At 36.0% G+C, this 21,967-nt stretch overlaps 1 protein-coding gene across 1 annotated transcript; it reads left to right on the forward strand.

Annotated features, from left to right (window-relative positions):
• Nucleotides 1-5,893: 5,893 nt before the first annotated feature.
• On the forward strand, nucleotides 5,894-14,002 carry LOC142241035 (carcinine transporter-like). Its single transcript, XM_075312778.1, has 4 exons — nucleotides 5,894-6,309; nucleotides 6,365-6,807; nucleotides 12,657-12,849; nucleotides 12,917-14,002. The coding sequence occupies exons 1-4, from the start codon at nucleotides 5,954-5,956 to the stop codon at nucleotides 13,713-13,715; spliced, it is 1,791 nt and encodes a 596-aa protein (XP_075168893.1). The 5' UTR covers nucleotides 5,894-5,953; the 3' UTR covers nucleotides 13,716-14,002.
• The last annotated feature ends 7,965 nt before the right edge of the window (nucleotides 14,003-21,967 follow it).

Here is a 21,967-nt window from a genome sequence, read left to right on the forward strand (position 1 = left end):
TGATTGAAAACAAAAAAATATTTATTATAAATATTTGTTTGTTTTTATGTTCTCCGTAAGCAGTTTCCAATTTGAAAAACATTTAAAAGTTGGCTATTTGATTTTCTTAACAATCATTTTTTAAATATTTCTATTTTTTTTAAGAAGAGAGATCCTTTTGGTTTTATTTGGTTCAATTAAAAATTTAATTGATTTTTATGGAAAAATTCAAACAAGTTTTTAAATGGGGTAATCAGTTATTGATGGTATTATTAATTATTGTTGTGTTGTTAAGATGAAATGAGTTTCTTACACTTTTAGCGTTTTTTATGATTTTTCCGATTATAATTGTAGTTGGATTTGGATTGGAGCCAGCATTTAATGACTCTAGTATATATATATATTAAAACTAATTATTTCGGAGCTAAATGTTCAAATCTATTTTTGTTTAAAAATTAATTTTTCTATTTTTTATATTTCGGAAGATCGATTTCTCAACATATTAATTTGCGTTTATTGAAAATTCGACTTCGCGTCCTTTGTAATTTTTTATATCCTTCACCGTAGGATGAGGGTATATTATGTTAGCTTTGTCATTCCGTTTGTAACACATCGAAATGTTGTTCTAAGACCCCATAAAGTATATATAAAATGTATATATATTCTGGGTCGTGGTGAAATTCTGAGTCGATCTAAGCATGTCCGTCCGTCCGTCCGTCTGTTGAAATCACGCTAACCTCCGAACGAAAAAAGCTATCGACTTGAAACTTGGCATAAGTAGTTGCTATTGGCATAGGTCGGATGATATTGCAAATGGGCCATATTCGACCACTTTTACGTATAGCGCCCATATAAACGGACCCCCAAATTTGGCTTGCCGATCCTCTAAGAGAAGCAAATTTCATCCGATCCGGCTGAAATTTGGTACATGGTGTTAGTATATTGTCTCTAACAACCATGCAAACTTTGGTTCACATCGGTCCATAATTATATATAGCCCTCATACAAACCGATCCCCCGATTTGGCTTGCGGAGCCTCCAAGAGAAGCAAATTTCATCCGATCCGGCTGAAATTTGGTACATGGTGTAAGTATATGATCTTTAATAACTATGCAAAAACTGGTCCACATCGGTCCATAATTATATATAGCCCCCATATAAACCGATTCCCAGATTTGACCTCCGGAGCCTCATGGTGGACCCAAATTCATCCGATTCGGTTGAAATTTGGTACGTGGTGTTAGTATATGGTCTCTAACAACTATGCCAGAATTGGTCCATATCGGTCTATAGTTATATAGCCCCCATATAAACCGATCCCCAGATTTGAACTCCGGAGCCTCTTGGAAGAGCAAAATTCATCCGATCCGGTTGAAATTTGGTACATTGCGCTAGTATATGGCCGCTCACAACCATGCCAGAATTGGTCCATATCTGTCTATAGTTACATATAGCCGATCCCCAATCACACAAAAATTGGTTCATATCGGTTCATGACCATGGTTGCCACACGAGCCAAAAATAATCTACCAAGATTTTAGTTTTATAGAAGATTTTGTCAAAATTTTAGTACAATAGAAAATTTTTGTCAAAATTTCATTTCTATAGAAAATGTTGTTTTGATTTTTTTCTATAGAAAATTTTGTCAAAAATTTATTTCTATAGAAAATGTTGTTTTAATTTTTTTTATAGAAAATTTTGTCAAAATTTTATTTCTATAGAAATTTTTTGTCAAAATTTCATTTCTATAGAATATTTTGCAAAATTTTATTTCTATACAAAATTTTGTCAAAATTTTATTTTTATAGAAAATTTTTGTCAAAATTTTATTTCTATACAAAATTTTATCAAAATGTTATTTTTATAGAAAATTTTTGTCAAAATTTTATTTCTATACAAAATTTTGTCAAAATTTTATTTCTATACAAAATTTTGTCAAAATTTTATTTGTATAGAAATTTTTTTAAAATTTTATTTTTTAGAAAGTTTTTGTCAAAATTTTATTTCTATACAAAATTTTGTCAAAATTTTATTTCTATACAAAATTTTGTCAAAATTTTATTTCTATACAAAATTTTGTCAAAATTTTATTTCTATAGAAATTTTTTTAAAATTTTATTTTTTAGAGAGTTTTTGTCAAAATTTTATTTCTATAGAAAATTTGATCAAAATTTTATTTCTATAGAAAATTTTGTCAAAATTTTATTTCTATACAAAATTTTTTAAAATTTGTTTTCTATAGAAGATTTGGTCAAAATTTTATTTTTATAGAAAATTTTTGTCAAAATTTTATTTTTATATAAAATTTTCTATAGAAAATTTTGTTTAATTTTTTTTCTATAAAAAATTTTTCAAAATTTTATTTTAATAGAAAATTTTTGTCAAAATTTCGTTTATATAGAAAATTTTGTCAAAATTTGATTTTTATAGAAAATTTTTGTCAAAATTTTATTTCTATACAAAATTTTGTCAAAATTTTATTTCTATACAAAATTTTATTTCTATAGAAAATTTTTTTAAATTTTATTTTTATAGAAAATTTTTGTCAAAATTTTATTTATATAGAAAATTTGGTCACAATTTTATTTCTATAGAAAATTTTGTCAAAATTTTATTTCTATAGAAAATTTTGTCAAAATTTTATTTCTATACAAAATTTTGTCAAAATTTTATTCCTATACACAATTTTGTCAAAATTTTTTTCTATAGAAAAATTTGTCAAAATTTTATTTCTATAGAAAATTTTGTCAAGATTGTATTTCTATAGAAAATGTTTTCAACATTTTATTTCTGTAGAAAATTTTGTCAAAATTATATATCTCTAGAAAATTTTATCAAACTGAATTATATACGCCCTTTTTTTGTTTAATATATAGACCGTATGGACTAACTTACAATTTAGAAGACGCTGTTAAGGAATTTTAAGATACCTTGACATCGGCAAGTGTTACCGCAAGCCAAGTAATTCGACTGTGGATTACAGTCTTTAGTAGAAATTACTACGCAATCCATGGTGGAGGTTACATATTTAAGATTCGGCCTGGTCGAACTTACGGCCGTATATACTTGTTTAGCATAAGCAAAGCAATATCTTATTCATTGTACAAATTCTATTCGAATATTCAATTTGGATCGAAAAAAATTAATAATAATAATAAATAAATAAATAAACCGTTTAGTCAATTGGCAAAAGTTGCCTTGATTTTCAATTAGTAAAATGATTCGGTGAGTCGGTTATTAAAAATTTTGAAAGTCGATTAGTCGCTTTGTAAAAATCGATTGAAATCGATTAGTGGTTTTGCCTCCATTTTCAACAGTGAAAAGTCTTTTAGGAAAAAAATCCGGCTTATAATTTTTCGTTACCTCGATTTTAAATTTGCAAAAAAATTTATTTGTTTCGATTTTCTAAACATGCGAAAGTCGAAAGTCACTGCCTCAATTTTCAAAAATTTTGAAAAATTCCAAATTTAATTGGTCGATTTGCAAAAAGTTCCAAAACTGGGTAGTCAATTTGCCTTAATTTTTATTTTAATTAATAATTGAAATTATTAATATAGATTTATTAAGATTTGGCCTTGATTTTCAAAAAAATTCAAATGTTATTTTGGATAATGTTCAATTTGAAAAAATGCAAAAAATCGTTTAGACGATTTGTCTTTATTTAAAAAAAAAATCAAAAGTCGAATGATCGATATTTAGAAAGTTAAAAAACCATCAGCGTGAGTGTGCGTGAGCGTGATTAACCAAACAAATGTCATGCGTGAGTCACGAAAGTAGTATCTTCGTGAGTGTGCGTGAGTAACGAACTTCGGAAAAACACGCTCAAGCAAATAATCCCGCTTACGAACATAAAATGCTTACGAATTCAATTAATATATAATTTTAGTGACATCCTACGTGTTAAAAGTTTTATAACGCTCTCGATTTTAATCATACTCATATTTTCAGTCAGGTTCTATACTCATAAAATTATTCGTGAGTCACGACATTTTTCGTGAGTCACGACATTTTTCGTGAGTCACGACATTTAAAAGATTTTCGTGCGAGAGTACAATTTTTCTTTTCATGAGCGTGCGTGAGCGTGAGTCCTACTAAAAAATATCGTGCGTGAATAAGATTTCTCCGTCGTGCACACCTCTAGTTGATTTGTCTCGATTTGTAACATGCAAAAAAAAAAAAATCAAAACCCTAATTGGGTTAGTCGATTTTTAAAAAATTCTTATGTCGATTTTCCTCAGTTTAAAAAATAAGTGGTTTTGTAAAATTAAAAAAAAAATCAAAATTCCTTTTGTCGATTTGCTTCGATTTTTAAAAATATCAAAAGACGATTTGCCTTGATTAAAAAAATCAAATATCGATTAGTCAAATTTGCAAAAAGTTGAAAAACCACGATTTTCAATTTGCAAGAAAGAAATCAAGAATGTTCGATTTAAAAAAATCGATTTTAAATTAAAAAAATTAAAACTCGTTAAGTCGATTTGTAAAAATTTCCTAAAAACTCAATAATCGATTTGTAAAAAATTCAAATAAATGGAAATTAAAAATAAAAAAGTCGATTAGTCGATTTGCTAAATGATCAAAACTCGCTAGTCGATTCCCCTCGATTTTCAATCCAAAATTCCAAAATTGATTGGTCGATTTGCAAACAATTCAAAACTCGATTAGCCAATTTACTTCAAGTGGAAAGTCTGTTAGTCGATTTGCTCAGATTTTCAAAAATTCAAAAGTCGATTAGTCGATTTGCAAATATTAAAAAAAAAAAAAAAAAAAAATATATATATATATATATATATATATATATATATATATATATATATATATATATATATATATATATATATATATATATATATATATATATATATATATATATATATATATATATATATATATATATATATATATATATATATATATATATATATATATATATATATATATATATATATATATATATATATATATATATATATATATATATATATATATATATATATATATATAAAATTTGAAAGTTGATTTTAAATTTTTTTATTGATTTAAAAAAAAATCAAAGGTCAATTTCCAAAAATTCAAAAAGTCGATTTATAGAAAATTCAAACATCGATAAATCGATTTACAAAAAAAATCAAAAATCATTTAGTTGATTTGCTTCGATTAAAATAAATCGTATCAATTTACCTTGATTCCCAAAAATGCAAAACTTCGATTTGCCACGATTTAAAATTTGTAAAAATTTTAAAAATCTTTTAGGCAACTTGTTTAGATTTAAAAAAAAAACGAAAATTGATTAATCGATTCACTTGATTTTCAAAAAATTCAACAATCGATTAGTCAATATGCCTCGATTTTCAATTGGAAAAAAATGAGAAATCAATTTTTAAAAAATGTGAAAAATGATTATTCGATTTTGAAGATAAAAAGTTAGACTTTGACTTTTCGAAGTTTTGTTTTTGAGCAAAAGACGGTTAGTCGAAAATAAAATGTTGGTCTTTTTTTATCCCTAGCTGGGAATCAATATCAAAATCCTTAAGCGACAGACAAAATCCTTGGGTTAAATTTTTTTGAGTGTATACTCAAATTTCTTTATTTATGCAATAAAACATCGACTATTAATTGGTCTATAAAAATTATTTCTAAATATTTTTTGGTATTTTATTACCTTATATCTGGCATCTCTGGCTTCTTGGCAAATAAATTTAATGTGAATGTGTGTGTTTTTTTTTGTATCGAGATCACTTTTTTGTGAATAACAAAATGTGAATCGAGTTTTAACCGCTGTTAATCTCTTCAATTGAGGTGTTAATTGACAGAAATCGATGTAAACGGGTGAGTTAAATGGAATGGTAAACAGAACAGGTGCAAGTTGCCATTGAATCGATTTGACCACTGGTCAGTTGGTTTAATGCTCTGGTCGTAACAAAAAGTTTAGCTCTATAGCTTCTTCGCAAGGGATTAGAAGCTGGCAAAAATAATGACTACCACCACAGATGATCGCGGTCAAAGGAATACCTATCAAAATCCGAATTTCATAGGAGATGATGGCGATAGTAGCGTATGGAATTATGGTGATGATACAGCCAAGGCTATTGAGTTGTATGAGGTTCAATTGAAAGATGAAGCTACTGTCAATGCGAATGTCATGGATTTTAATGAAATTTTACCTTTGATTGGAGAATTTGGCCGTTATCAAAAGATGCTGTTCTTGCTGATGATACCATTTGGTTTCTATTTGGCTTTTGTGTATTTTGCTCAGATATTTTTGACCTTGATACCAGAGCAACATTGGTGTGAGATACCCGAATTGGCAGAATTACCAGTGGAACAAAGGTAGAGAAAACGAGAAAACTGTCTGAGATTTTCTTTAATCTTTGGATAATTTCAGATTAGCTTTGGGAATACCTCATCTGAATGGAGAGTATAGCAAGTGTATGCGTTACAATGTCAACTTTACCGAACAATTAGCCCTTGGTGTCTCACAGGCTAATACATCTTGGCCCATGATCGGTTGTACCCATGGTTGGTCGTATAACTTCACTGAAATACCCTATACGACAATTGCCACCGAATTGAATTGGGTTTGTGAAAATTCTGTTTTGGCTACCTATGCTCAGTCAATTTTCTTTGTTGGTGCTATTTTTGGTGGTCTCCTCTTCGGTTGGATTGCTGATAAATTTGGTCGTGTGCCCTCAATGGTTGCCTGTAATTTGGTTGGTTGTGCTGCTGGCATTGGATCTGCTTTTGCCAAATCATTTTGGATGTTTGCTTTAATGCGATTTTTTGTTGGTTTTGCTTTCGATAATTGTTTCGTCATGATTTTCATATTAGGTGAGTATGGAAAATTATTTTGCTGAATTAAAATGGTTATGTAAAATATCGAAGAGAATGGGGGGTTTTTTAAAATTCCACTCTCAGTTGAAATGAAAATGAGAATGAGAATATATGGTCGAAAGCTTGGCCGGGACGAACCTCTACCAAAGATTGTAGAAGTATGGAAATGCTGAAGCATATTGGAGAGAATTGTGGTAGATTCCTGGTTTAAAACTTCAATGTATGATTCTTGGTTCGCAACTTCAGTATATGACTGACCATCCTACTAAAAACTGTAGAACTATGGAAATGCTGAAGCATATTGGAGAGAATTGCGGTCGATTCATGGTTCAAAACTTCAATGTATGATTCAGCATCCTACTAAAGACTGTAGAACTACGGAAATTCTGGAGCATATTGGAGAGAATGGTGGCGGATTCTTGGTTAACAACTTCAATGTATGACCCAGCATCCTACTAAAGACTGTAGATGTATGGAAATGCTGAAGCATATTGGACAGAATGGCGGTCGATTCCTGGTTCAAAACTTCAATATATGACTCAACATCCTACTAAAGACTGTAGAACAAGTGAAATGCTGAAGCATATTGGAGAGGATGGCGGAAGAATGTTGGTGTACAACTTCAATGTATGACCCAGCATCCTACTAAAGGTTGAAGAACTATGGAAATGCTGAAGCATATTGAAGGGAATAGCGATAGATTTTTGGTTCACAACTTCAATGTATGACTCAGTATCCTACTAAAGACTGTAGATGTATGGAAATGCTTAAGCATATTGGACAGAATGGCGGTAGATTCTGGGTTTACAACTTACAACAGTGTCCCACTAAAGACTGTAGATGTATGGAAATACTCAATCATATAGGAGAGAATGGCAGAAGATTCTTGGTTCACAACTTCAATGTATGACTCAGTATCCTACTAAAGACTGTAAATGTATGGAAATGCTTAAGCATATTGGACAGAATGGCGGTCGATTCCTGGTTCAAAACAATATATGACTAAACATCCTACTAAAGACTATAGAACAATTGAAATGCATCCTACTAATGACTGTAGAACTATGGAAATGCTGAAGCATATTGGAGAGAATTACGGTCGATTCTTGGTTCGCAACTTTAATATATGGCTCAGCATCCTACTAAGGACTGTTGAACAATGGAAATGCTGAAGCATATTGGAGAGAATTGCGGTTGATTCTTGGTTCACAACTTCAATGTCTGATTCAGCATCCTACTAAAGACTGTAGAACTCTGGAAATGCTGAAGCATATTGGGGAGGATGGCGGAAGATTCTTGGTTAACAACTTCAATGTATGACTCAGTATCCTACTAAAGATTGTAGATGTATGGAAATGCTGCAGCATATTGGACAGAATGGCGGTCGATTCCTGGTTCAAAACTTCAATATATGACTCAACATCCTACTAAAGACTGTAGAACAATTGAAATGCTGAATCATGTTGGAGAGGGTGGAGAAAGATTCTTGGTTCCCAACTTCAATATATGACTCATCACCCTACTAAAGACTGTAGAACTACAGAAATGCTGAAGCATATTGAAGGGAATAGCGATAGATTTTTGATAACAACTTCAATATATGATTCAGCATCTTACTAAAGACTTTAGATCTATGGAAATACTGCAGCATATTAGAGTGAATGACGGTAGATTCTGGGTTTACAACCTACAACAGTGTCCAACTAAAGACTGTAGATGTATGGGAGTGCTCAATCATATATGAGAGAATGGCAGAAGATTCTTGGTTCACAACTTCAATGTATCACTCGGCAACCTACTAAAGAAATGCTGAAGCATATAGAAGAGAATAGCGGTAAATTCTTGGTTCACAACTTCAATAAATGACTCGTCATCTTACTAAAGACTGTAGGACTACGTAAATGCTGAAGCATATTGGAAAGAATGGCAATAGATTCTTGGTTCACAACTTCAATGTATGACTCAGCATCCTAGTGAAAACTCTAGAAGCATATTGGAGGGGATGGCGGAAGATTGTTGGTATAAAACTTCAATGTATCACTCAGTACCCTACTAAAGATTGTAAAACTATGGAAATGCTGAAGCATAGTGTAGAGAATGGCGGTAGATTCTTGGTTCACAACTCCTATATATGGCTCAGCATCCTTCTTAAGATTGTAAAACTATGGAAATGCTTAAGGATTTTGGAGAAAAGGGTGGTAGGTTCTTGGTTCCCAACTTCAATATATGACTCAGCACCCTACTAAAGACTGTAAAACTACGGAAATACTGAAGCATATTGGAGAGGATGGCGGAGGGTTGTTGGTGAAAAAACTTCAATGTATCACTCAGCATCCTACTAAAGACTGTAGAACTACGGAATTGCTGTTTAAGTTAACATCCAACTTGTTAGAATGATTAAGCAATAAGAGGTCATATAGACGTTAAATTCTGATAGCACTAGACTTGTCTAAAGCCTTTTTTACAGTAAGCCATACAACAATCTTAAGAGTAATTATGAAGACCTGTCTTCAAAGTTATCTTCAAAGATCATTCCCCAATTTCTTGGCTAATAGACAATCCTATGTGAAACTCCGAGTCAAAACATATTCATCCAGGTCAAACCAAGCGGTGACCAAGGTGACAAAAGTGATGGGGAACTAAGGGTGTTATAGGAGGTAAGGGATAAGGGCTGCATTGGAGGGAGGTTACACAGCAGCGGATAACAAGCTAACATTCTTTCTTTCGGAGCAGGATTGTAGTGAATATAAGACGAACACGCTTCAGTGACAATGACGGATTGCTAATAACCGAGATCAGATATTTGCTATCCCATCTACGATCTTTTTCTCCAAGAACCTGCGAATTTTTGTCTTCGACATCGAGAGCAATAACCTTGACATTGCCACCGACTGCCAATCCAAGAATTCGGAATATCACCTACAGTATGAGTCCACTAATGCTCTCCGTGAAGCAATTGTGTAAGATCTTCTTCTTTTTGGATACCGTGGGGTGAAATAAATCACATCATCTCAAGGAGGACAACCAACGAAAGAGACAAATTCATCCAGTTCAAATTTAGAAGGTTTAACAAAAAATCCATCGGTGACAAAAGTGGTGGGGAACTAAGGGCGTTATAGGAGGTAAAGGTGGGTATTAAGTTCGAGTTTAGCCGCTAAAATCGTCATTTTTTCACGATTACTTTTCTTTAATAATCCATTTTAATAAATACAAACTTTGTGAAAATTTGCTTTGGGATATTACCCGTCAAGTTATAATGAAGTCTGCAACAAATATGTATAATTTTATTACTTTTTTTACTGATTTAGTTTTCACTTTAGTGAAAATTAGCGGCTAAACTCGAACTTAATACCCACCTTAAGGGATAAGGGCTGCATTGGAGGGAGGTTACACAGCAGCGGATAACAAGCTAACATTCTTTCTTTCTTTCGGAGCAGGCTTGTAGTGAATATAAGACGACCACGCTTCAGTGACAATGACGGATTGCTACTAACCGAGATCAGATATTTGCTATCCCAGCTACGATCTGCTATCTTCAGGTATCTTAACGGTTACCTTTCACTTCTGAACACAGCAATTCATGAGGTTTGTCTGTAGTGTGTAAATTTGCCTCACCTCGCAAGGTATCTCTTTGGCTGTTCTCAGAATCTGATAGACTTTCCAAACCAGTAGATGGCTGACTTCCTCCGTCTTGCCATATTTTTAAAGGGTAGAAGTGTAACCGATCGCATATGTCATCAACAGGGAGATCGGATGCTATGATTTCACAGTCGAGAACCTATAAACTGATCGGTGAGAACAGTGATGGAGAACTAAGGGCGATGATGGAGGAGGGGCATATAGCAGCAGATCAGAAGGCCCAGTTGCATCTGAAAAAGTTTGGCTGGAGCTAACAGTGAGAAGGTCATAAGGGCGGTATTGGAGGGAGCGTATACAGCAGCGGATCACAAACTATCCTTCTGCCTTCCAGAGCAGGATTGTAGTGCACGTAACACCACAACCCATCAGTCTCTTCTACTAGCAGAAACCAGATAGGTGCTATACTAGCTACGATCTGGTATCTTCAGGTACCGAAACGGTTACCTCTAATTCCTGAACTCGGTAATTCCAGACGTTTGCCTGAAGTGTGGACATTCGCCTCACATCGCAAGGCATCTCTTTGGGTGTTTTCAAAACCGATAGACCTGAGTCACCAGTAGATGCAGCAGGCTTCCTCCCTCTTGCCATAGTTTTAGAAGGTAAAAGTGTAACCCATCACATTTGTCATCAAAAAAGGGACCCAGATGCTATGGTTGTACAGTCGAGAATCCATTAAGTGATCGGCGACAACAGTGATGGAGAACTAAGGGCGATATAGGGGACGGCGTAAATAGCAGCGGATCAGAAGGCCATGTTGCATCTGAAAAAGTTCAGCGGGAATCAACAATGGTAAGGGAATGGGGCAGTATTGGAGGGAGCGCAAACAGCAGCGAATCACAATCTCTTTCTACCAATTCTTCGAAATCGATGAATCTGACATACAATTAGAGTTTGCTGGTATCGAAACAGTTAACAACAGGAGAGCAAGGGCGGTATTAGAGGGATCACCACCTATCAGCGACGATATGAGATGGTTACCAACAGAGGCCAGATATTTGCTACCTCAGCTACGACCTGGCATCTCCAGGAACCGAAAAAGTTACCTATCATTTCTGAACCCAGCAACTTAAGACGTTTACCTTCGCCTCACATCGCAAGGCATCTCTTTACGTGCTCTTCAAAACCGATAGACCTAACAGAACATTCAAGGTAGCTGGATTTCTCCCTCTTGCCGTATTTTTAAAAGGTCACCAATGTATCAGAAGACCCTTTTGCACTCAAAAAAGTTCAGCGGGATAAAACAACGGTAAGGGAATAATGACGCTATTGGAGGGAAGATATACAGCAGTTCATCGCAGGATTGTAATAGAGTGAAGACGACCACCCATCAGTGACAATGAGAGATGGCTATCTGTAGAGACCATCTGTGCTATCTCAGCGACGATTTGGTATATTCTGGCACGGAAACAATAACCTCTCACTTCCGAACCCAGTAATTCAAGACGTTTGCCTGAAGTGTCAACAATCGCCTGTGTTCTTCGAAACCGATAGACCTGACAGACCAGTAGAGCTGTCAAGGGGTCCGGATGCCATGATTGTACAGTCGTCCGCATATGATACAATCTCAACGCCGTCAGGAGACCTGACAGACCAATAGAGCTGACAAGGGGTCCGGGTGCCATGATTGTACAGTCGTCCGCATATGATACAATCTCAACGCCGTCAGGAGCGGGTGGAATTGATTGTACAGGATGCCATGAAGTAGACGTTGAAGAGATATGATGAGATGAGAGGTCGGAGATATCATCCCATATATGGGGAACTCCCTGTCTGACACTACGAGGCCTTGACTCTATATTTGTCGTAAGACTTGCGTCTGCACTGGTATTGAAACCCAACGTTTGGTTCTTGTCTGTAGGGACGAGTTTTCGTTGTCCTCGTATAGTACCGCATCGAAGGCCTTCGATTTGTCATGAGCCACGAGGACCGCCCTGTGACAGGGCTTGGGCTCATTGAGCCCTCCATTTATGTGTGTTGTGATGGCAGGCAAAGCTTCAGGGAATTCATGTTGGTTGTTCGCAGCTGGATAATTCTCTACAGGGCTGGGAAATTTCAAGGGCTACAAAAAAAACACATTCTTGTTGAGAAAATCTTATTTTTCCTAGAAAAATATTTATGGTTGCTTTAAACATAGTAATTTATGAATCTTACATGTATTTTTCTTTTCTCTAAATTGAAGTTTTTTGTATTTCTATTTTTCTTTTTAGTATTGGAATATGTTGGCCCTAAATATCGGACATTTGTGGCGAATATGCCAATAGCGATTTTCTTTACCTGTGCGACATGTCTCCTACCCTGGATAGCATATTACATAGCAAATTGGCAGTATTTAGCTATAGCTACTTCATTACCTTTGGTTCTGGTGATATTCACACCCTGGTTAGTGCCAGAATCAGCAAGGTGAGTATTTATATTCCTCGAAAAAAAAATTGTTTAAATAAAAATCCTTTCTCGATTTTTATTACAGATGGTTGGTATCCCAAGGAAAAATAGACAAATCCATAGATATTCTCAAGAAATTGGCCAAAGGTAATCGGCGTGAGGTTAGCGAACAAACATTCGAGACATTCCGTGAGAGCTGTCTAAAACTGCAACAAGAAGAGGAGCAAAATAGTTCTTATTCCATAATGGATATGTTTCGAACACCTCGTATGAGGCGAACCACCATAATTCTGGTCATTGTATGGATGTGTATAACAGTGGTCTTTGATGGTCATGTACGTAACGTGGGCTCTTTGCCTTTGAATATTTTCCTCACCTTCACTTTGGCGTGTTTAAGTGAATTTCCTGCTGGTATTATTCTACTCTGGACTATGGATAGTTTTGGTCGCCGATGGAATGCCTGTGGTAGCATGGTTTTGAGTGGTGTATTTAGTCTATTGGCTGCTTTTGCACCTTCGGATGCCTATACGGTGGGATTTGCCATAGTGGGACGATTTTTTGTTAATATCTCCTATAATGTGGGTTCTCAATATGCTGCTGAAGTTTTACCCACAGTGGTGAGAGCTCAAGGTGTAGCCTTTATCCATATAATGGGTTATGTGTCCACCATTTTGGCTCCATTTGTGGTCTATTTAAGTAATATAGCCACTGTGCTTCCTTTGATCATTTTGGGCTTTTTGGGTATTTTAGGAGGTCTTTTGTGTCTTCTACTACCCGAAACGGTTGATCGTGTTTTACCTCAGACTTTGCAGGATGGTGAGGAATTCGGCAAAAATCAAAGAATGTGGGAAATACCCTGTTTGGATAAGAAGCAAAAGGAGTGAGCAGGGCAATTGGTTTTTGTAAATGACTCCTAAAAATTCATTTAAAGGTTCTTGAATTGCCACAGAACTTTATTCTAAAACAGTATTTCATGGAGGATTTGTGGAACATTTAAGTATTTCTGATAGAACTAAGATGGCTGTACAATTTAATTACGAAATTTATTTTATCGCTAATGTTGTATTTAAATATTTAAAATTTGTAGGTACGTTAAAGAGTATTTATCCTAAAGAGTATTTATAAAAAGTTTATAATAAAATTTTAAAAAATGTTCTACCAAGAAAAACAACCGTTTTCTATATTAGACTGAAAAAATATTGTCATAAGTGCTTGTCCTCAAACATAATAGGTAAAACGAAAATACCCGATCAGAAAATAGATGGTGACGCTCTGACACCAAAAAGATGGTAGAATGCGACCCTTGAACAGATCCCAGAGAGAAATGGATCGTAAATGGCTGAGAGAGCCGGACTGGATGCATACGTTGTGGACGCCGAGAACCTATTCTGAATGATTTAGAATCCCTGTCAAGCAGTTAGAAGTGTAGGCTATAGCGGAGGTCAAAGAACATAAAGATTTTCTGGGAAAGCCGGAGGGTAATGAACGTTATAGCAGGGGAGTATGTAACATAAGGTATAGGGGTCCTGAGACCCGGCATTCGGAATAGTTTCTCGTTGCCTACCACGTATGCATCCAGTCATACTTGGGATCTAAATATTGCAGTATCCTTATAATATGGGTATAATATGAACTCCAGAAGGGTCATGTTCATCTGCCGAATAGAAGTTGTGGATGACGGTATATATATATATAGAGTTTTGGGAATGAATAGACTTTGGAACATTTCCTACGACAAAGATAACGGATCATATCCCAGAGGGGATAACTGTTATACCGATGGATCGTTGGTAAGGTTCTCAAATGCGACTAGCTTAAATCGTCCTCGATACCAACCAGCCTCCTGGTGTAGAGGATCTGGGCCGGGAATCTTTTCCAACACCTGTGAGTAGGCGCCAGACAAAGCATTCTCAATGACCAGGTAATCGATCTCGAACATCTGATAGGAACAGATATTCGGGAATGTGAATCTACGATGTTCTTATCATCCAGCAACGTCTGCAAATCAACTAATTAACGCTCATCTGTAAAAGCAAAAACTTCTAATCACCTTCGTCTCAGCGAAGACACTAGTCCGCCATCATCAACAAATCAATGTATTTCCAGATTCCAGATCATCTGCTCCTATCAATCCTGACAATATTAGAAAAGTGTCCGAACGAACCTCCAATCGAGAAAATGTTCATGATCAGGTATTCGATTCCGATTCTTGATTGCTATCAGACAATTGGCAAAATTCCAAAATTCATGACCACGTATTCGGTCTGGCTGAGTTTTCGGCCCTCATATGTAACGTAAGAGATTTCTCAAATAACAGGTTGGCTGATAAGTCCCCGGTCTGACACATAGATGGCGTAGCTAGTATTAAATGTATATTATTTTTATATAGTACCAACCTTCAAATGATTCGTGTCAAAATTTGACGTCTGTAAGTCAATTAGTTTGTGAGATAGAGCGTCTTTTGTGAATCAACTTTTGTTTTTGTGAAAAAAATGGAAAAAAAGGAATTTCATGTTTTGACAAAATATTGTTTTCTGAAGGGAAAAATACGGTGGAAGCAAAAACTTGACTTGATAATGAGTTTCCGGACTCTGACCCAGGAAAATCGACAATAATTGATTGGTATGCAAAATTCAAGCGTGGTGAAATGAGCACGGAGGACGGTGAACGCAGTGGACGCCCAAAAGAGGTGGTTACCGAGGAAAACATCAAAAAATCCACAAAATGATTTTGAATGACCGTAAAATGAAGTTGATCGAGATAGCAGAAGCCTTAAAGATATCAAAGGAACGTGTTGGTCATATCATTCATCAATATTTGGATATGCGGAAGCTCTGTGCAAAATTGGTGCCGCGCGAGCTCACATTTGACCAAAAACAACAACGTGTTGATGATTCTAAGCGGTGTTTGCAGCTGTTAACTCGTAATACACCCGAGTTTTTCCATCGATATGTGACAATGGATGAAACATGGCTCCATCACTACACTCCTGAGTCCAATCGACAGTCGGCTGAGTGGACAGCGACCGGTGAACCGTCTCCGAAGCGTGGAAAGACTCAAAAGTCTGCTGGCAAAGTAATGGCCTCTGTTTTTTGGGATGCGCATGGAATAATTTTTATCGATTATCTTGAGAAGGGAAAACCATCAACAGTGACTATTATATGGCGTTATTGGAGCGTTTGAAGGTCGAAATCGCGGCAAAACGGCCCCATATGAAGAAGAAAAAAGTGTTGTTCCACCAAGACAACGCACTGTGCCACAAGTCATTGAGAACAATGGCAAAAATTCATGAATTGGGCTTCGAATTGCTTCCCCACCCACCGTATTCTCCAGATCTGGCCCCAGCGACTTTTTCTTGTTCTCAGACCTCAAAAGGATTCTCGCAGGGAAAAAATTTGGCTGTAATGAAGAGGTGATCGCCGAAGCTGAGGCCTATTTGGAGGCAAAACCGAAGGAGTACTACCAAAATGGTATCAAAAGATTGGTAATCGTTGTATCGCTCTTGAAGGGAACTATGTTGAATAATAAAAACGAATTTTGACAAAAAAATGTGTGTTTCCTTTGTTAGACCGGGGACTTATCAGCCAACCTGTTACAGGGGTCCTGAGGCCCGATATTCGGTTTAGGTTCTTGGTGTCTACCAAGTATGCGTCCAGTACCGTGCTATAATTCCTCTGGGATGTGTTCCCTCTTGGATCTAAATATTGCAGTATCCTTATAATATGGGTACCTGTACATGTCAAAATAAGAGGAACTGACGATAAATATGAAAGCAAGTGAGCTTAGAGAATGCTCATAGAAGATATGTAGGTCAAGATGGGTACGGGAGACACACAAGGCTGTGTGGGACAGTGCAACTGTTGAAGGGACGACTGAAGAACTACTAAAAGAGATGACCGCTGACCTTCTGGAGGATTGTGGGAATCAAGTACCAAGTACCTTGAGCTGAGAGCACATCTCTGCCGAATAGTTGTTGTGGAGTTGTGGATGATGGTGTATAAGGGCGTGTTTTGAAGGGGAAAAGGCTTTGGAAAATTTTCTATGTCAATGTCCTGATTTTAAAAGACAACGGCAACAGATACCAAAAGGAGATAACTGTTATACCGACGGGGATGGAACTGGATGCATAAATGGTGGACAGAGAGAACCTATTCCGAATGATTGAGGAATAGGTTCTCACTGTACACATGACACGTGAGCGATTGGGGAATATGTGAAATAGCTCAGAAATAACATGAGGCAAAGGACGTGAACATTTTCATGGAAAGACGCCGGCAAAATAAGAGGAAATAAGAGGAAAGAACTACTATATAAAGGCATGTGAGCTTTGAAAACGGAAACCCACAGTAGCTACGCGGACCAAGTTGGATAAATGGACACACAAAGCAGAGCAGGACAGTGCAGCGACATCTACAAACCAAGCAATTAGCGGTCAACAGCTAAACCTTGATATCTTGCAATCATCTCCATACTCCTTACAAATCGATGAGATTTTCCATTCCAGAACGTCTGCTCCCAACAGAATTCGACCATATTAGAAAAAAGTCTTTTTCAACGAACTTCCAATCGAGAAAATGTTTCTGATCGATTCCGATTCTCGATCGTCTGCTCCTATCAGCAATGACCATATTAGCTAAATTTCCCTTTATCAACAAACTTCCAATTTATAAACCGTTCATGACCACATATTCGGTCTGGCTGGGTTTTCGGCCCTATTTAGTCGTTAATATGTAACGTAGGAGATTTCTCAGATATATCTCAAGCAATTTGCTTCTATGAACCGAATTTCTCATCATCTGGCGATATCTGCAAAGCAACCAATAGTCAATCAACTGCAAAAGTTTGACTTCTTCCGATCATCTCCATATGAACGGATTCACTGCAATGTGGAACGCCGTTCGGACTCGGCTATAAAAAGGGGGTCTCTTGTCATTGAGCTTAACAGGGAATCAGGCAGCACTCAGTGATAAGAGAGAAGTTAACCAATGTGGTATTACAATGGGCTGAATAGTATGAGTGAGCCTGATACGTCGGGCTGCCACCTAACCTAACGGATTCAATAATTTCCTATCATCAACGAAGAGAATTTCATCATCAACTACGGATTATCTGTGAACCAACTATCCACAGATCAAGTGCAGAAGTTCTTCATCGTCCGATCAACTGCAAATCAACCATTTCTACGAACTAAATTTCCGATCAACATTCCGATCACCTTCATTGCAGTTAAGACATCGGTTCCCGATCATCTACAAATCAACGAATTTTCCGATTACGATCAAGACCACAATAGCAAACAGGTTCCTTATCAACGAACCTCCAATCGAGAAAATCAGGTATTCGATTCGGATTGCCAATCGTCTGCTCCTATCAGATCCTGATCTCCATATCAATGGTTTTCAATAATTTCCTATCATCCGATCAACGGTAAGTCAACCATTTCTACTGACTAAATTTCCGATCATTTTTCGATCACCTTAATTGCAGTTAAGACATCGGTTCCCGATCATTTACAAAGCAACGAATTTTCCGATTCCGAGCAAGACCACAATAGCAAAAATGTTCCTTATCAACGAACCTCCAATCGAGAAAATCAGGTATTCGATTCGGATTGCCGATCGTCTGCTCCTATCAGATCCTGATCTCCATATCAATGGTTTTCAATAATTTCCTATTATCAACGAAGAGAATTTCATTATCAACTACGGATTATCTGTGAACAAACTAACCACCGATCAAGTGCAGGAGCTCTTCATCATCCGATCAACTACACATCAACGATTTTCATGAACCGAAATTCCGATAAACTTTCGATCACCTTCATTGCAGTAAAGACACCGGTTCCCAATCATCTACAAATCGACGAGTTTTCCAAATCCCGAACATCTATTCCTATCAGATCCTGTATATATTAGAAAAATGCTCCTTCTTAACGAACCTCCTAAGGTATTCGGCTTGACCGAATTTTGCGGTCCCAGTACAGATCACTTGTGTACCAAATAATCACAGATCACGAGCAGGAGATCTTCATTCTCCAATGAAATACACATCAACGATTTTAATGAACCGAAATTCTGATCAAATTTCGATCATCTTCATTGCAGTTAAGACGCCGGTTCCCAATCATCTACAAATCGATGAGTTTTCCAATTCCCAAACATCTATTCCCATCATATCCTGTCTATATTAGAAAAATGCTCCTTCTTAACGAACCTCCTCAGGTATTCGGCTTGACCGAATTTGCGGCCCCATTTAGTATTCCGATCATCTCCATGTCAATGGATTCAACAATTTCTTATCATCAATGAAGCAATTTTCATCACTCTCCAGTACAGATCATCTGTGAACAAACTAACCACAGATCACGAGCAGGAGTTCTTCATCCTCCGATCAACTACACATCAACGATTTCCATGAACCGAAATTCTGATCAAATTTCGATCATCTTCATTGCAGTTAAGACACCGGTTCCCAATCATCTACAAATCGATGAGTTTTCCAATTCCCAAACATCTATTCCTATCAGATCCTGTCTATATTACAAAAATGCTCCTTCTTAACGAACCTCCTCAGGTATTCGGCTTGACCGAATTTGCGGCCCCATTCAGTATTCCGATCATCTCCATATCAACGAATTAAACAATTTCCTACCATCAACTATGGATCATCTGTGAACCTACGAACTCTTCATCTAGTGACATCTGCAAACCAACCAATACTCAATCAACTGCAAAAACTTGACATTTTCCGATCATCTCCATATCAACGAATTCAACAATTTCCTATCATCAATGAAGCAATTTTTATAACCATCAACTACCGATCATCTGTGAACAAACTAACCACAGATCACGAGCAGGAATTCTTCATCCTCCGATCAACTATACATCAACGATTTTCATGAACCGAAATTCCGATCAACTTTCGATTACCTTCATTGCAATTAAGACACCGGTTCCCAATCATCTACAAATCGACGAGTTTTCCAATTCCCGAACATCTATTCCTATCAGATTCTGTCTATATTAGAAAAATGCTCCTTCTTAACCCTGGACAGTCATCCTTCGTCAAAATGACGACGCGTAATTTCATTTTCGATTTAAAATGCATTTTAGTCGTTTGGGAAATCATAAATTTAAGTTATACTAATTCAACCATTTTACGAATTTTTGTTTTATACTAATTAAAAACAAATTGAACAAGAAAATAAACACAATTTTGGTTCTCATTTTTGCTTACGATGTAAATTATAGCGTCTTGAAATAAGCCGTAGTCAAAATGACGAAGGATGACGTTAGTGTATAAAAAATAAGGATGACTTTCCAGGGTTAAGGAACCTCCTCAGGTATTTGGCTTGACCGAATTTTGCGGCCCCACTTAATATTCCGATCATCTCCATATCAACGAATTCAACAATTTCCTATCATCAACTATGGATCATCTGTGAACCTACGAAGCGATGGTCTCATCATTTAGTGACATCTGAAAACCAGCCAATACTCAATCAACTGCAGAATCTTCACATCTTCCGATCATCTCCATAAACCAGTAAACCAACTATCCACAGATCAAGTGCAGGAATTCTTCATCCTCCGATCAACTATACATCAACGATTTTCATGAACCGAAATTCTGATCAAATTTCGATCACCTTCATTGCAGTTAAGACACCGGTTTCCAATCATCTACAAATTGATGAGTTTTCCATTTCCCGAACATCTATTCCTATCAGATTCTGTCTATATTAGAAAAATGCTCCTTCCTAACGAACCTCCTCAGGTATTCGGCTTGACCGAATTTTGCGGCCCCATTTAGTATTCCAATCATCTCCATATCAACGAATTCAACAATTTCCTACCATCAACTATGGATCACCTGTGAACCTACGAAGCGATGTTCACATCATCTAGTGACATCTGAAAACCAACCAATACTCAATCTACTGCAAAATCTTCACATCTTCCGATTATTTCCATATCAACGAATTCAACAATTTCCTATCATCAATAAAGCAATTTTCATCACTATCAAGTACAGATCATCTGTGAACCAAATAATCACAGATCACGAGCAGGAGTTCTTCATCCTCCGATCAACTACACATCAACGATTTTAATGAACCGAAATTCCGATCAACTTTTGATGTCCTTCATTACAGTTAAGACACCGGTTCCCAATCATATACAAATCGACGAGTTTTCCAATTCCCGAACATCTATTCCAATCAGATCCTGCATATATATTAGAAAAATGCTCCTTCTTAACGAACCTCCTCAGGTATTCGGCTTGACCGAATTTTGCGGCCCCATTTAGTATTCCAATCATCTCCATATCAACGAGTTATGCAATTTCCTATAATCAATGGAGCAAATTTCATTACCATCAACTATGGATCATCTGTGAACCTACGAACCGATGTTCTCATCATCTAGTGACATCTACAAAACAACTAATTAGCGGTCAACTGCAAAACTTGACATCTTCCGATAAACTACTACACATTAACGAATTCAACAGTTTCCGATTATCTACGAACCGAATATCCGATCACCTTCATTTTAGCGAAGACCCTGCTTCCCGATAATCTACGAATCGAGGAATTTTTCCTATTCTTATCAGAAGACCATATTGGAAAATGTTCCTTCTCAAAAACCTCCATCTTTGGAAAAATGTTCCTTCTCAAAAACCTCTATCAACAAAACGTTCATGACCAGGCATTCGATTACGGTTCCCGAACATCTTCTATTTTTGGATGCAGACCATATTAGATTATTGTCAGCTTCCAAAGCGGCTCCAAATCAGAGAACTTCCAATCTAGAAAATGATCTTGATCAGGCTGATTTTTTTTTGTGTTAATGGGTAACTTCTAGACCTCTCATTTCTTAGATATCTCAACCGTTTTGCTTCTAAGTTTAAATTGACAAACAATTAATTTAATATTCAGCTAAAACTTATTCGAAGAGAAACAAAGTCGATAGTTTTACTCTTCAATATTGAAAAAAAAAAAAAAACGAAACAAACAAACAAAAACAGAAATAATCAAACCATTAAATTATTCGCATAATCATGTCTCTAGCCAATTTGCAAATATTTAAATTTGAATATTTTTTTTATAGTGATTAATCTTTAATGAATA

Source organism: Haematobia irritans, chromosome 5, assembly GCF_050003625.1.
Source record: "Haematobia irritans isolate KBUSLIRL chromosome 5, ASM5000362v1, whole genome shotgun sequence".
Lineage (NCBI taxonomy): Eukaryota > Metazoa > Arthropoda > Insecta > Diptera > Muscidae > Haematobia > Haematobia irritans.